This window comes from Pistacia vera, unplaced genomic scaffold (genome assembly GCF_008641045.1).
Source record: "Pistacia vera cultivar Batoury unplaced genomic scaffold, PisVer_v2 Contig289, whole genome shotgun sequence".
Lineage (NCBI taxonomy): Eukaryota > Viridiplantae > Streptophyta > Magnoliopsida > Sapindales > Anacardiaceae > Pistacia > Pistacia vera.
Genome location: NW_022196100.1, coordinates 204,199 through 220,823, shown reverse-complemented (window position 1 = coordinate 220,823; position 16,625 = coordinate 204,199). Strand labels below are relative to the sequence as shown.

General features: G+C 36.5%; 2 protein-coding genes and 1 pseudogene across 3 annotated transcripts; 2 read left to right on the top strand and 1 right to left on the bottom strand.

Moving 5' to 3' along the window:
- Window positions 1-1,340: 1,340 nt before the first annotated feature.
- LOC116134490 lies at window positions 1,341-2,599 on the top strand (annotated as a pseudogene).
- LOC116134489 (probable acyl-activating enzyme 2) lies at window positions 2,547-5,271 on the bottom strand. The gene is given in 2 exon segments (XM_031420185.1): window positions 2,547-4,209; window positions 4,816-5,271. Coding segments are annotated over 2 exon segments (1,752 nt in total). The 5' UTR covers window positions 5,128-5,271; the 3' UTR covers window positions 2,547-2,769.
- A 3,183-nt stretch (window positions 5,272-8,454) lies between these two features.
- LOC116134484 lies at window positions 8,455-12,604 on the top strand. Of its 2 annotated transcripts, none has more exons than XM_031420176.1 (7): window positions 8,455-8,702; window positions 9,422-9,495; window positions 9,584-9,685; window positions 10,158-10,231; window positions 10,337-10,422; window positions 10,638-10,703; window positions 12,024-12,604. In XM_031420176.1, the coding sequence occupies exons 3-7, from the start codon at window positions 9,621-9,623 to the stop codon at window positions 12,288-12,290; spliced, it is 558 nt and encodes a 185-aa protein (XP_031276036.1). In that variant the 5' UTR covers window positions 8,455-8,702; window positions 9,422-9,495; window positions 9,584-9,620; the 3' UTR covers window positions 12,291-12,604. The 2 variants fall into 2 exon arrangements, with proteins under 2 accessions (XP_031276036.1, XP_031276035.1); XM_031420175.1 differs by having other exon boundaries at window positions 8,456-8,702; window positions 10,319-10,422.
- The last annotated feature ends 4,021 nt before the right edge of the window (window positions 12,605-16,625 follow it).

Sequence of the window (16,625 nt, the reverse complement as noted above, 5' to 3'; positions counted from 1 at the left end):
TTATTCCCAAAATATCAGTTTGTTTAATTATTTGGGAAATACTATAATATATTTTTAATTACTTATAGTCCCCTTAAGTTTATTATTTTAATTAAACACCCCTAGAAAAAAAGTTTAAAAATTAACAAAAGCACCCCTACCTACCCATAGTTGATAGATTCTGGCAATCATCATCGGTGGTTATTGAAATCTGTCACAATGGCGTAGAAACAACCTAAACTGGCCAATAATTCGTCGATTTGGCCTTTTTCGATCAGATCTACAGTGGATCTAGCCGGAAAAAGCCAGATTTGGTCATCAGCGTCGGCCAAAGAAATGGTTGTCGTTGACAGTCAATAACAGTCATATCTTTGGCCATCAATGACAACCAAATCTAGTCTTTTACGGCCGTCGACGACTAGATCTACTCAGATCTGGTCGAAAAAGGCCATATCGACGCATGGTCGGTCAGATTCGGTTTTCGTCGTAAAGCCATTTTTCAGCCAAATTCTGACAGTGGTGACCGAAATCTAGCACTGTGGGTGGGTGAGGGTGGGTGTTTTTATTATTTTATAAAATTTTATATATTGGAAAGTTAAATTAGCAAATCTATGGGTTTTTTTGGTTAATTTTTAAATTTTACCTTGTAATATTCATCTTATTCAACTACCCAATATTATTTTCAAAATCTCATCCAAAATAACAAGGCAAACGCAGCCTTTTATATTACATTTTTGTTTTTAATTACAAAGTGAAATATTTTATTTTCTTTATTATATTTCTCTGTCGATTATTTGTCGCATATTAGATCGTTCCAGTGTTTATATGATCCTATTTGAAAACCAAATAAGAATTATGTTCCTGTCGAAATTAGCATGGGAATCTGCAACGCGTTCAACTATTTGTCTGTTCCGATGATTAGATAAAGAAAATCTAAAAGAGTTTTTGAATCAAATAATTAATAAATTTTTCTTAGAAAATTTAGTTTATTTGAATAAACTCTAATTTCATAAATTCTATTAGGATTAACATCAAACTACGTCCAGCCCCGGGTGGCTCACAAAATTTTTCAAAAATTTATAGAAATTTACTAATGTAGTCCCATTAAATTCAGCTTTTACCTTATGATTCTGTTCAGTTTTTGAACTTAATACTTTAACCCCATAAATGTAACTTTGTAATTTCACTGGGCTCCTCATTATTTCAACATTACATTTTGGCCCAGAGAATAAATTTGCTAGGTCTAAATTGACCTTTAGTGTACATCCTATAAACATTTCAAGTCTCGTTTCAACTTTACCACTTCCCCTGAATCGCCTCTCCACTTACCAACCTCCCATTATAACCTTCAACAATGTCCAACTCGGGCCCCTAAACAGCTTCACTACCCAACATCAACACGCCGCTAAATGGTTGTGGCGTTCTCCCCTTGTGTTTTCCTTCATGATTCCTTTAATAGCCGCCACGTTGCTCTACCAACTCGACTTCTTCCTGCCAGCTCACATGCCTGTCCACGACTTCACTTATCCGGGATTGAAAGCGTTGAAGCGTAACGATCACATGTCGCAAGGAGCAGAACTGCTAGGCCTGGGAGTCCTCCGGGGACCTGAAGATATTGTTTATGACTCTCAGATTCAGTCTAACGTCCTCTGCACGGGTTGTGAAGATGGGCGGATCAAACGAGTGACGCTCAACAACTCGGTGACTGAGAACTGGATCAGCGCAGGCGGGAGACCACTTGGACTCGCTCTTCGAGATAACGAATGCTGTAGAAATTGCTGAAGATGGCATGATATATTTTACAGATGCTTCATAAAAATATAAATTATCTGATCATGTATGGGACCTTTTGGAGGATAAGCCCTTCGGCAGATTATTGAGTTTTGATCCTGTAACAAAGAAGACCAAGGTGTTGCTTCATCATCTCTACGTCGCCAATGGAGTCACGGTTTCTCCGGATCAAACTTTTCTAGTTTTTCTGTGAGACCCCCATGTATGTTTTGAAGCTATTACTTTCATCAGTTTCTTTGTTTTCCAACTGTCTCAAATGGGCTAATTTTTGCAGGAGAAGGTACAGTAAGTATCACATTAAAGGGAAGGAATCCGGACGCCCGGAAAAGTTTATTGAGAATTTGCCTGGCATTCCTGATAACATTCACTATGATGGACAGGGCCTTTACTGGATTGCTTTTGCCTTGGTAAAGAGGAATCCTCTTCAAGAGATCAGCTGTTATCTTCATCATTCGTAGCATTTGCATCAATCTTTTGTATATCAATGAATAAACATTACCATCATTTGAGTTACTATCACTTTTCTGGAATTATGTAGGAATTCAAAAAACTCTGGGATTTAACATTTCGATACCCGTGCATCCGAAAGTTTGCAGGAATTGTCAACAAATACATGGGATTGCCAGGAAAATGCTGGGGTTATGGCTGTTGATTTGGAAGGAAAACCAATTGCTCACTATCATGATCCTGGAATACCAATGATTTCCAGTGGGATCAAGATTGGGGATCATCTATACTGTGGTTCCATATGCGATCCCTACATTCTGAGCCTTGACTTGAATCAACATCCAGCACATGAAACCACATGAAAGAATAATATCCAGTATGATCACAAATGACATTACTTTCAGCTGCATAATAGCAACTTCAACACAAATGCAATACGAGGTACAAATTGAAATTATGGCTCTACAATTTTTGAAGAATATAATAATTTGAGGTAAAGTAGAAGGTAAGCAATATCTGCCAAACAAACATGGCTGTTTCCTTGTTTTAGTGTCAAGAAAGGCTGCCCAAAGCCTTTGCTTTTTCTCTCAGTATAAACTTCTGCACTTTCCCAGTTGAAGTTCTTGGCAAATCTTCAAAAATGACTGTCCGGGGAGCCATGTAATGTGGCAAGCGATCCTGGCAAAACTGGATTATTTCTTCAGCATCAACATCAAATCCCTCCTTTAACTTTACAAATGCACAAGGTGTTTGTCCCCAGTGATTATCTGGTCTAGCCACAACTGCAGCCTCAAGAACGGCTGGATGACTAAACAAAACTGTCTCTATCTCAACCGTGCTTATATTCTCTCCACCAGAAATTATAATATCTTTCAAGCGATCCTTTATTTCTATATATCCATTAGGATGCTTCACGGCAAGATCCCCACTTCGAAACCAACCACCTCTAAAAGCTTCCTCTGTTGCTTTCAAGTCTTTAAGGTATCCACTCATTACAGTGTTTCCTCTAAACATGATTTCACCCATTGTTTTACCATCAGCTGGTACAATTTCCACGGAGACAGAATCTCTTACATCAACCTCCTCCAAACCAAGATGCTGCATTCCCTGTCGGGCTCTGATCCTTGATTGCTCTTCTAGAGGTAAGGAATTCCATTCAGGTTGCCATGTGCAGTAAACTCCAGGACCATAAGTTTCTGTAAGGCCATACAAGTGAGTTACGCTAAAACCCAACTCTTCCATCTTAGAAAGGATTTGTGGAGGTGGAGGTGAACCGCCCGTTGCAATTTCCACCTTGTGAGGAAGGGGCCTCTGGTCACTCTAAGGTGAATTCACAATCATGTTAAGAACAGTTGGTGCTCCTCCCATGTGTGTTACATTATGCAAAGCTATACTCTCAAATATGCTCTTCGGAGCGACTCTTCTGAGGCATATGTTAGTGCCACCCTGAGCTGCCACTCCCCAAGGGAGGCACCACCCGTTGCAGTGAAACATAGGCACAGTCCACAGGTAAACAGGAATTATGCCCATCCCATGAAGAAAAACTGTTGCAAGGGAATTGAGATAGGCTCCCCTGTGACTATAAACAACCCCTTTAGGTTGTGACGTTGTTCCAGAAGTATAATTTACACTAATAGGATCCCATTCATTATCTGGTCGTCTTATTTCAAATCCGCTATCACCTGTTTCAAGCAGACTTTCATAATCATAACCATTTGTAGTTGAGTTTGTATGAGATGACATATCAGTTTCAGAAATTAAGACTAAAATGGGTGGTTTTGCTTGTGCCTTTACAAGAAGATCAAGTGCTCCACTAGCAATTGGAAGTAATTGGTAGTCTACAAATATAATCTTTGCTTCACAATGTCTAAGTAAGACTGACATCATTGCTGAGTCGTGGCGTGAATTAAGCGTGCATAGAACCGCCCCAGCCATTGGAACTGCAAAATGCAGCTCATACATTGCAGGAACATTAGGTGCGAGGGTCGCAACCTGCATGCTTACATTGTTAACAGTTGCAAACAAGAGGATAGGCTAGACTGTCATAAATTCAAAACCAGAACTGATTCTGTTCAGATGTACTGCAAATATTAAAGTAGTTCAATATGACAATAAAAAAATAAAGATTCAAGCTCGGGATCCACACAATCTTCATGATCAGTTCTGAAGATGACCATGTATCTACCATTCCTTCACAAACTACCTCCAATCCTCCTTCCCAGAAATAATTAATTAAAGAAAGCTAGACAAACGAATCAGAAAAACCAACAACTAAATCTATTTATTCGTTTAATTTAGCAACTAAGTGAGCCCCATTCTTAGCAAAGTCAAATGATAAGGTCAGCTGAAATCTAAAGTCTATTGTTTCAATTGTCACATCCACATGCTTACTTCTTCAACATAATTAGAGTTGGATAAGGCCTTTTTTTCATCCATAAAAATCCAATTACACAGGCACTTAAATGAACGTCCAAAATGAGATTATCAAGAAAGAAAAACTTGTAAATGATTGGCTAATTTGATCAAATCAAATCAACCAAATTCTTAGGAAAATCAATCAAGCAATAAACTCAATAAGTGTTGATGAAACCAACTCACAACATCTCCAGGAGAAATTCCCAGCCGGGTCAGAGCAGAAGCGACTTTGAGGCAACGTTTATGGGTTTCACTCCATGTGAACTTCAAAGAACCATACACAAGTGACGTTCTGTCTCTGTAAACCTTTGCTGACCTCTCCAAGAAGGTTATTGGAGTCAAAGGAGCAAAATTTGCCGAGCAACGAATCAGACCCTCCATTGATTTCCATGATTCTGGTTCTAAGTCAGCTCCAAACCGAGAGAACCCACGATAGTTTTGAGCTATGAAACGAGGAATGAAGATAGTCCATGAATTCTTGAAAAAATTGTTCATGCTGGTGAAGTGAAAGATCCAAGGAAAAAAATATTATAGCGTGCTTAAGGAGTTTGTTGTATCCTCTTCAATGGAGAAACTGTAACTGAAATGCGGACCAAATTTTTTTAAGTGAGAACCGGAAGATGTCAATGAATGGTAAACTCTGTTCTGACACGATAGATGATTATATAATAGAACGGACAAATTACTATGGGGACGAAATTGTCACTTTCTGATACTGATGGGCGGTGGGACAACAAATATTAGAGACATCTTCATTTAATTTAGATAATCAATGATTTATATTAATTATAAATTTATAATTATCTTTAACGATCTGACATTGAATATAAACGTGCTAATATTTAGACGGATAATGTTACCGTCACTGATGATAGTGTATCGAATAAAATAATAAAATTCTGATCATTGATTAATATTAGGATAAAATCAATCAACGATTATGATTTTATCACGTTATTTAGTACACAAATTCGATATATTATCGACGATGATTTTATTATTTTCCTCTTTAGACATATGAAATGAAAGGAAGAATGACAATTTCCACCCTTTATTATTTGACTTTATTGAGATATGTTGCCTATAGGTAAAGCTAAGAAAATATCTTTTACTATTTGATTATAGTTTTCAGTAAGGCTGAATAACATTTTCTCACTCAAACTTCATTAAATATATTTTTCACTCCTAGATTTGGTTTATATTAATTTTAAGATTAATAAATTAAAAAAATAAAATAAAATAAACCATGGACTCGCCGACCACGGTTGCCGACAACACAACCAATGTTGTTGGGTTGATTGTTGGACGATCTATCCAATGGCACAAACGAGGAAACCATTGCTGAGAGCTATTCCTCGAAAAAGGCTAGAGACTATTTTGTGAAATACTTTTTGTTGTCTTTTTCCGACAAAACAACTTCACCAAAGGACTCCTTGTTTACATGTTGGATAGATCGACTGCTGATCTATCCAATAGTATCAACAATGTGGTCGAACTCGTCGTCAGTGACTGAACCCAGATCTTGCCATCAGTGGTTATCAAAAAATGGCTTCACCAAGGGAATCCTCGTTTACACCATTGGATAGATCGCTAGCCCATCTATTCAACAACACCGACAATGTGGTCGGACTATCAGCTGAAGATTGTACCCAAATCTTGCCAATGGTGGTTGGTCGACATACACATTAGCCAATTTTTATTTTCATCGATTTTTTTAAAAAGTTAAATTAAAAAATTGAAATTGAAGATAGGAGTTTAAATAACTAATTCTCAGTTGGTGAAGGTAATTGTTATGTGTTTGTAATTTCAAGGTGTGAAGAATATTAACCTTATAATATATATTGTGCAAATTGACAAAAATGCCCTTTTGCCGTTAAAACTAATGACTTAATTTTAACGATGGCTGAGAAATTTTTTTTTTTTTTTTTTTTAAACCTTTTGGGTAGGAAAACTTACTTATGCCTAACCTTGGGTGGGAAATTAGAGATGAGTCGTTTTCTCGCCCCACCTTGCCCCGAATAGAGTAGGGATTCCTCGAAAAATCGGGATAGGGATGGGGACTAGGAAATTCCCCCGTCCCCGGGGATAGGAACCAGGAAGTTCCCCCGTCCCTAGGGATGGGGATAGAGGTCACCTTGACCCGACCCGACCCAGTAAATAACCATACTACCCTTGATATATTTATAGAATTACAGAATTGCCCTTTGTATATATACTCACTTTTTCCACGCACCCAACGCTAATTACATTTTCCGCAGCCGACGCCGATCTCTCCACTTCTCCACCTGCCTCTCCGGGATCATAACTCTCAGGTTTATGTTTTTTTTAATTTCATCCATTATTCTATTTGCTACTTCCTCTTGCGGACGAAACTGAGAAAGTGAGAAGATTAGAGGCACTCTGTGGCCAAAAGTAGTGTTGACGGTGGTGGAGACTCTTCTTCCCTTANAAATAATAAAATTCTGATCATTGATTAATATTAGGATAAAATCAATCAACGATTATGATTTTATCACGTTATTTAGTACACAAATTCGATATATTATCGACGATGATTTTATTATTTTCCTCTTTAGACATATGAAATGAAAGGAAGAATAACAATTTCCCACCCTTTATTATTTGACTTTATTGAGATATGTTACCTATAGGTAAAGCTAACAAAATATCTTTTACTATTTGACTATAGTTTTCAATAAGGCTGAATAACATTTTCTCACTCAAACTTTATTAAATATATTTTTTACCCTACATTTGGTTTATATTAATTTTAAGATTAATAAATTAAATAAAATAAACTTAGTTATTTAAAATAAACAATGGACTCGCCAACCACGGTTGCCGGCAACACAACCAATGTTGTTGGGTTGATTGTTGGACTATCTATCCAACGTCACAAACGAGGAAGCCATTATTGAGAGCTATTCCTTTAAAAATGCTAGAGACTATTTTGTGAAATACTTTTTGATGTCTTTTTCCGACGAAACAACTTCACCAAAGGACTCCTTGTTTACATGTTGGATAGATCAACTACTGATTTATCCAACAGCATCAACGGTATAGTTGGACTCGTCGTCAGTGACTAAACCCAGATCTTGCTGACAGTGGTTATCAAAAAACGACTTCACCAAGGGAATCCTCGTTTCACCGTTGGATAGATCACCAATCGATCTATCCAACGACACCGACAGTGTGGTCAGACTATTTGGCGAAGATTGTACCCAAATCTTACCAATAGTGGTTGACCGACATACACACTAGCCAATTTTTATTTTCATCGATTTTTTAAAAAAGTTAAATTAAAAAATTGAAATTGAAGGTAGGAGTTTAAATAACTAATTCTCAGTTGGTGAAGGTAATTGTTATGTGTTTGTAATTTAAGGGTGTGAAGAATATTAACCTTATAATATATATTGTGCAAATTGACGAGAATGCCCTTTTACCGTTAAAACTAATGTCTTATTTTTAACAATGACTGAGAAATTGTTTTTTTTTTTAAAACCTTTCAGGTGAGAAAACTTACTTATGCCTAACCTTGGGTGGGAAATTAGAGATGAGTCTTTTTCTCGCCCCACCTTGCCCCGAATAGAGTAGGGATGGGGATAGAGGTCACCCCGACCCAATCCGACCCGCTCAGCTCCCAGTAAATAACCATACTACCCTTGATATTCTTATAGAATTACAGAATTGCCCTTTGTATATATACGCACTTTTTCCACACCCCCAACGCTAATTACATTTTCCGCAGCCGACGCCGATCCCTCCACTTCTCCACCTGCCTCTCCGGGATCATAACTCTCAGGTTTTTGTCTTTTTTAATTTCATCCATTATTCTATTTGATACTTCCTCTTGCGGACGAAACTGAGAAAGTGAGAAGATTAGAGGCACTCTGTGGCCAAAAGTAGTGTTGACGGTGGTGGAGACTCTTCTTCCCTTAGTGGCCGTCGGTTGGAAGGAATCAGAAAAGCAGGAGTGAAGAGGCGGACCAAGACAGAGAAGACGATCAGCTTGCAAGTTCTTCGACAATATTTTGCTGGGAGCCTTAAAGATGCTGCTAAGAGTATTGGCGGTAGGGAAATTTTTAATTACAGATGAAAATCACATAATCTTGTTTCAATTGTATAGAAAGATTTAATATTTGGTTCAGATAATTAAGGCCTAACTTGCTGCTATAGTGCTATCTTTGATTTTGGGGGAACCAACTTGATACCTATGAAATCCTGGGAGCTTGAATATCAAGTTTTCTCATGAAGCATAATAAATTTTGTTAATTGCGTATAGTAATAGCATTTTGAGCCAATTTTATTCTTTTCGGGTTTCGTTTAGTTTCTTTAGCTTAACTTTACTACAAGCACTTGAAATAATCGATAGTGATTTGGAAAATTCAGAACATGCGATAGTGGAGTGAAAAATGCATACTATAATTTTTTTTGTTCTTAAAACTTGTTTGTTCATGTCAAAGCCTAATGCTTCTTGGGTGATGGATATTTTGGTATCGTGATGATATTAGTGATGATAGTTTATATGTTAAAAGCCGGAGTGCTACGGTATTGACTATGACATGGCACCTACATGTCACCATTGTGTTATTGTACATGCCTGCAGACGTATGGAAATGTTTTACACTATAGTAATTACAATGCTAAAATGATAACATCTATGGTTGTGTGTTGCTAAGTTGACAATGTGTTTGAAAATTTATGCAATATCGATATCATATTTCTTGAAATAGTGCCTCCATGTGGATTTTGAGCTGGCAACCAAACTGATGGGTTGTTTACTGCACAGATATGTTAAGTCTGAGATCTAGTTTTGTGGGCTAAATCCTTTAGAGCCTTTTGCAGAAGATGCTATTTGAAGAGGTATGCTATATGCACAAATATTGTTGAAGATTTTTTATTTTTTTAACATATGAATCCCTTTTAACTATGTGGCCTACGTGAAATGAAGGATCAAAAGGAGAGAAAAGGCTGAGAGGGAAACAAAAATGGTGAAGGCCATATCCAATCCTCACAACAGGGAGATGGCCATCAGGAAGAGGATCGCAAGCATGTAGTTTTCTCCCTCTCTGCTTGAATTTGTTATTAGATTCATGTGGATGTGATTAAGTCAGTGTCTTTCGATAAAGTCATGATAAACAACTGCATATTTTAAAATCATCAGTAACAATATCTGGGTAATATTTGTCGGTAACATCAACTTCGAGAGTAATTGCTGACATGATTTTTTTTTTTTTTTTTTTCTTTTTCAAAGAACACCATGGTATCAGTTTCCATACACTGTGGAATTAATAAATGTACTGTTAATACATATATATATTTATTTGGCTTTATCATTAACAAGTAGCTACTGGGTTTGGATCATAGTACAGAACCAGTAATACTGTGTAATGGACACATGATTTTACTTCTTATTGCTGATTTTGCCAACCCTTTATATTAATTACTTATTTACTTTTTCATTATTTACAAAGTAGTATCAAGCATCATTGATGCAGACAACTAAACAGTTTACTATTGTTCAGATATAATAAACGAGAAGATGATTTTCCATCATTGAGAGAATACAATGATTACTTGGAGGAAGTGGAGGATATGAGTAAGAACTCCAATCATCCAAACTATCTATCCTACTGAGATTCTATTTGCAAGAGAGCTATTTTGACATGAAAGCTTTATATTGCAGTATTTAACTTGATTGAAGGAATAGATGTACAAGCTATTGAAGAAAAAATTCAGCAATACCAAAAAGAAAATGCTGAACAAATAATGATCAATCAAGCTCGAAAGGTATTTGTATTTTAATAGTTTTCTTACTGTACATCCTCTACAATTCCCGTTATGACAGGTGATTCAATTTGGCATTTCTTCTTTGATTTATGTCACAGAAATTACAGTGAATGTGTGTTTTGTGTTTGATTCTACCCTTAGTTAATTGGAGATATTATCTACAAAAATTTGCTTAGAAGTTATTAATTTTAGTAATACTGATCCTAATCAAACAGGCAGAAGAACTAGCAGCAGCTCTGGCAGCAAGCAAAGGAAATCCTGCACAGAATGATATCGATGGGGTGAGGATAAGATTTATTTATTTATTAGTTAGGTTTTGTCTTGATTACCTGAGTCCTCTTGTGACTTGTTTTCTTAAAAGGGTTAACAAAAGTCATTCGTTATCTCTAATTTGTTGATTCGTTATGAGTCATGTCTACTTCTTCATTTTTATAGATTATTTTTCTTTCTTTCTTTCGAATTGGTTATGCAATGTGGTATTGAGATTACTGGTCACTGGATTGATCTACCTGTGTCATTATTACTACCTTAAAGCGTGTGAAGGATATTTAAATTTGACAGCTGTGACTACTTTCCAACATTGAACTTTGACTGTTTATATATATCCATCCTAACGAAAACAGAAAAAATGTAAACCTCAAAGACAGATTAGTCTAGAACCCTTTCTGAATTCCTAGTTGATGAAGAAAAGAGAGCTGTCTTCAAGCTCCTTTCTAGTAGAAGCCCTGAAAGAGGCAACGAAGTAAATTTTAAACCACAGATTGTTAACCTTGTCTTGTTTCCTTAAAAAATATATGTACTTCACTCCTGCCAAATAACCCAAAACAAGGCCAAAATTGAAAACCTCCATAAGTGTTTGCCTTCTGCTTTACCAGAAGTAGACATTTTGTTCAGTTTGTATTTATTTAAAGTTTTTAATTGATCCATGTTATCCTACATGCAAATATGAATCCTTTTTGAGTGGAGCATGCTGTTACGAGCAATTATATAATTTTTTACTGTACGTTGAAAGCATTAATGCTGTCTATTCTGAAAACCCATGTAAGGTTCCAAGGCCTTCTAAATCTTGGAGTCAAATGTGACTTGAATTGTACTTATCTATTTCTTCAAGGTAAATACTTATTTTGATATTTATTTTGTGTGTCAGCTTGTTGCATATCTTGCATGTTAGGCTAAATGCATCTGGTTGCCATGTTGTTCCTGGTGTGGGATCATATAGCCCTGCAAAACCAATTCTATCATAGGATTGCCTTTTCACCAGTATTACTTTATCAATAAGCTTTATCTTTACAAACTCTTTCTTCTACTTTTCCTAGCTGAGGATGACAACTAAAACATGCAGTTTAGGTTGAAATCTGGAAATGACATCTTTCAAATGGATATTCAGTTTCCCTTTTTCTGTAGCCATTTTTTTACTAGCTCCCAAACTCGAACATTCACTAATAATTTTTTTTGAAGAAATGTCATCTATTCTTCTATTATATCACTGATCCTGATCTGCCCTTAGTGGGAATTCAGGAATCTGTCCCAACAAATATCTTATTTTATGTGTTTTCACCTTGAACATTCTATTTACTAATTTGTTTTGTTGCTGACGACAGGCCCCGGGCCAGAGTTCTCAAGCAGGCATTGGTGTTGATACACAGGGACAATATGCTCCTACACTTGCTGGAGGGCAGCCACGACCAACAGGCATGGGTCCACAACCAGTACCACTTCCAGGGGGCTTGGACATTCACGGTTATTCTTTTGATGATGAGGAAATGATGAAGCTTCGAGCAGAGAGGGGTGGAAAGGCAGGAGGATGGAGTATAGAACTGAGCAAGAAAAGGGCTCTCGAGGAAGCCTTTTCAAGCATTTGGATTTAATTTCTCAGTGCATAACCCTTATGTCGTGAAGGCGTCATGACCGATGATTTGATTCCTCAAACACCATTCTCGTACCGTCTTCATCAGATTAGGGCAACAAATATTTTCCTTCAGAGTTTATCATTTGAGGTGAAACTAGTTATAATCATTTCAAGTGACACATTTCACATGTAATTGAGGTGAAAGAACTGATGCCCCATTTAGGCCATTACCATAGAGTTTGTTGCATGAATTTTATTGAGCTATGTAACAAAGTATCATTGCCACAAATTTGATTACAAAACCCATCAAAGGTTGGTGATAATTTTGCCTTTCATTGTTCTTTAAAAGCATGCCAATGGCATTGTGAGAGGATTGTTTGTGTTTGTCAATAACAAAATACATAGTCAAAAGATCCATTAATATGAGATTATAAGTTTTTGATTGTCACTACATGCTTAGATCCATTTTATTTTCACCCCAATAGCATATGAAAACATTACAAACTATCTCTCACCTTATGGTCGGATGGTAAACCTTTTAATTATTGGGGTTAATTATATCTAGAGGATCTTGTGTTCAAGTCGTAAGAGAGATATCTATCACATTTGTGCAATTACTTTGGTCTATTAGGCCTGTAGGGTGTTTCGTGACCCTAAGAATTAGACATGTTTTAATGTGGGCCTGAATATCTTAGGGTTCATTTGTTTTATTATTTTAGATAGAATTTTGAGAATAATATTGGGTAGTTGAACAGGGGAGTATTATAAGGTCAAAATTAAAAATTTACAAAAAAAACCCCCTAGATTTGCTAATTTAACTAAACACCCCAATATATAAAAATTTTGTAAAATGACAAAAAGACCTCCACCAACCCACAGTGCCAAATTCCGGCCACCACCGGTGGAATTTGGCCGAAAAATGGCGTTATGATGCAGACCGGTCGAATCTGTCTGGTAGGGCGTCAATATGGCATTTTTCGGTCAGATCCACTACGGATCTAATCTGAAAAGGCCAGATCTATGGCCAGATTTGGCCTCGACGGCTGCAAAAGTTCAGATCTGATTGTGGCTGTTGTTGTCGGTCAACGATGACCAAGATTTGGTCATCGTTGACCGTCAACGATGGTCAGATCGGTGAATTAGCAGTCAGATCCAGTCGTTTGTAGGCCGTTATGACAGATTCCGGCTACCACCAATGATGATTACCAGAATCTGGTAAGTATGGATGGGTAGGGGTGTTTTTATTAATTTTTAAACTTTTTTTGGGGTTATTTAATGAAATTAATAAACTGAAAGGGTTTAAAAGTAATTAAAAAATATACTAATATTTCTCAAATAACAAAATAAATAAGTATTTTAAAAGTAGGATTGAGAATATAGATAGAAATAATAAGTCAAACGGAGCCTTAGATACCCGAAAAAAACCATTACAAACTCAAAATATTATACCTAGTTCAGCATTTTATTTCAGAATTGTTAATGCAGAAATCTGGCCAATCATATAAAAGGAAAAAAGGTGTGATGATTGGAGAGGTTAGGGTTTTGTAGGTGGAGAACGCTGGAACGGGGATTAGGAAAACACAGATTTTAATGAGCTACAGAGCAAGCCCATGAAGTTGAGCTTGTGTTAAAAGACAGAATCATATACCGCAGACATTTACGGTAAATAAAAATATCAATATGGGTGGAATTTTACATCCCTAATCTCTATAACCTCCATCTTTTAATTACTCCTTAAAACCAATTTCACTCTCCACCACAACTGTCTGACTCGCCCTCTGTATCATCTTTAATTATTATCGTCATTTTTATGGCGTTCTGCCCTTTTGTTTTTATTACTAGCGCCTGTAATGGCCGCCATGCAGTTGAGGTCGACGTTGAAGTGCAACTTACCAGGAACCAAACTGGTGGGTCTGGGAGTGCTGCACTGCAGGGACCAGAGGATCTTGTTTATGATCCTGAGTCTAAAGCCCTGTACACGGGTTGTGATGATGGCTGGATCAAACGAGTCAGTCACCCTCAACGACTCGGCTGCTGACTCGGTGATTAAGAATTTTATCAACACTGCCGAGAGGCCGCTCGGACTCGCTCTTCGAAAATAACGATATTTTCGTTGCTGACGCTTACAGGGTCAGTACTTTTTTAACGCTTCAGTTCTTATTCATTTGTGTAAATAAAAAAAAAAATTCTTTGTTATTTACAGGGGCTGCTGAAGATCACCGGTGATAAGATTGAGGATTTGACGGAAAAGGCGGAAGGTGTAAAATTCAGACTGACTGATTCAGTGGAAATTGTGGAGAATGGGATGATAATATTTTACAGATGCTTCATATAAATACGACTTATCTGAGAGTATAAAGGGCATATTAGAGAGCAAGCCTCATGGCAGATTTATGAGCTTTGATTCTAAAACAAAGAAGACGAAGGTGTTGGTTCATCAGCTTTTCTTTGCTAATGGAGTTGCACTTTCACCCGATCAAACACTGGAGAAATACATAGCATAGGGCTGCCACAAATGGTGAAAACTGGTGGGGTTCTGACTTTTTGATTTAGAAGGAAACCCAATTACTCTCTATCATCATCCCCTAATGGCACTGGCTTCCAGTGGCATCAAGATTGGAAATTATCTCTACTGTGGTTCCATATACAATCCTTTCATTCTCCGCCTTGATCTCAATCAACATCCTACATGTTAATTCAACTATATCACTAAAATATTAAATCCTCAGTATGATCATAAATGAGAATCCCTTTTAGCTGCAAAATAATTAATGTATCTTCACAACATATGCAAATCCCAGGTACAAATTGCAAACTATTTAAGAGAATTAATTATATATAGATTAGGTGGAGCAAATTTTTATGTTTATGACATCTCTCATGATCTTTAATACATATCTTTGCTCTTCAGAATTCAGGTGTCTGAACTAGAAGCAGCAGGAAATAAATTCAATCTAGTTATTCATGAGCAGGAATGTATAGTCAAGGCAAGATACATTTATGATAATTTACTAGTACCAGGGATAAATTAATGAATCTTGGAGGGTTTACACTGCTCATATATATTCATGTATATTGTCTTTGTTATTCAGAATTCTTCAAAACAAATATGCAGGTACAAATTGAAAACCAACATTTAAGAGAAATTATAAATGGATCAGGAGAAGCAAATCTCTATATTATGACATCTCTCTTGATATTCAATGTATAATTCTCTTTGTTCTTGAGAATTCAGGTATATCAAGATTAATATATATATATGTATATATGAATTATTTTTTTTTATTTTTTGTAATTGAATGTGTTCGGACTAATTTGCATGCACCTCGACTAATCACACGAGACCCTAAAGTTAATGATAGAGTAAACTCTCTAGTGGCCACACATTTTAGCAACTGATGAGAATTAGAGTGTTTCTACTACTCATATATAGCTAAACAAGAAAAATTCAACATTCATCATTCAAAAGCAGCAAAAGAAGTAATTAAATTAGAAATGAGCAATGAAAAGTACGGTTATTATTCAAAAAACCTCCATAAGTGTTTGCCTTCTGCTTTACCAAAGTACCATTTTGTTCAGTTTGTATTATTTAGTTTTTAATTGATCCATGTTATCCTACATGCATATGAATCCTTCTTTTGAGTCGAGCATGCTGTTACGAGCAATTATATAATTTTATACTGTACATTGAAAGCATTAATGCTGTCTATTCTGAAAACCCATGTAAGGTTCCAAGCCTTCTAAATCTTGGATTCAAATGTGACTTGAATTGTACTTATCTATTTCTTCAAGGTAAACTTATTTTGATATTATTTTGTGTGTCGCTTGTTGCATATCTTGCATGTTAGGCTAAATGCATCTGGTTGCCATGTTTGTCCTGGTGTGGGATCATATAGCCCTGCAAAACCAATTCTATCATAGGATTGCCTTTTCACCGATATTACTTTATCAATAAGCTTTACTCTTACAAACTCTTTCTTTCTCTTTTCCTAGCTGAGGATGACAACTAAAACATGCAGTTTAGGTTGAAATCTGGAAATGACATCTTTCAAATGGATATTCAGTTTCCCTTTTTCTGTAGCCATTTTTTTACTAGCTCCCAAACTCGACATTCACTAATAATTTTTTTTGAAGAATGTCATCTATTCTTCTATTAATCTCTGATCCTGATCTGCCCTTAGTGGGAATTCAGGAATCTGTCCCAACAAATTCTTATTTTATGTTTTTCACCTTGAACATTCTATTTACTAATTTGTTTTGTTGCTGAGACAGGCCCCGGCCAGAGTTCTCAAGCAGGCATTGGTGTTGATACACAGGACAATATGCTCCTACACTTGCTGGGGCAGCCACGACC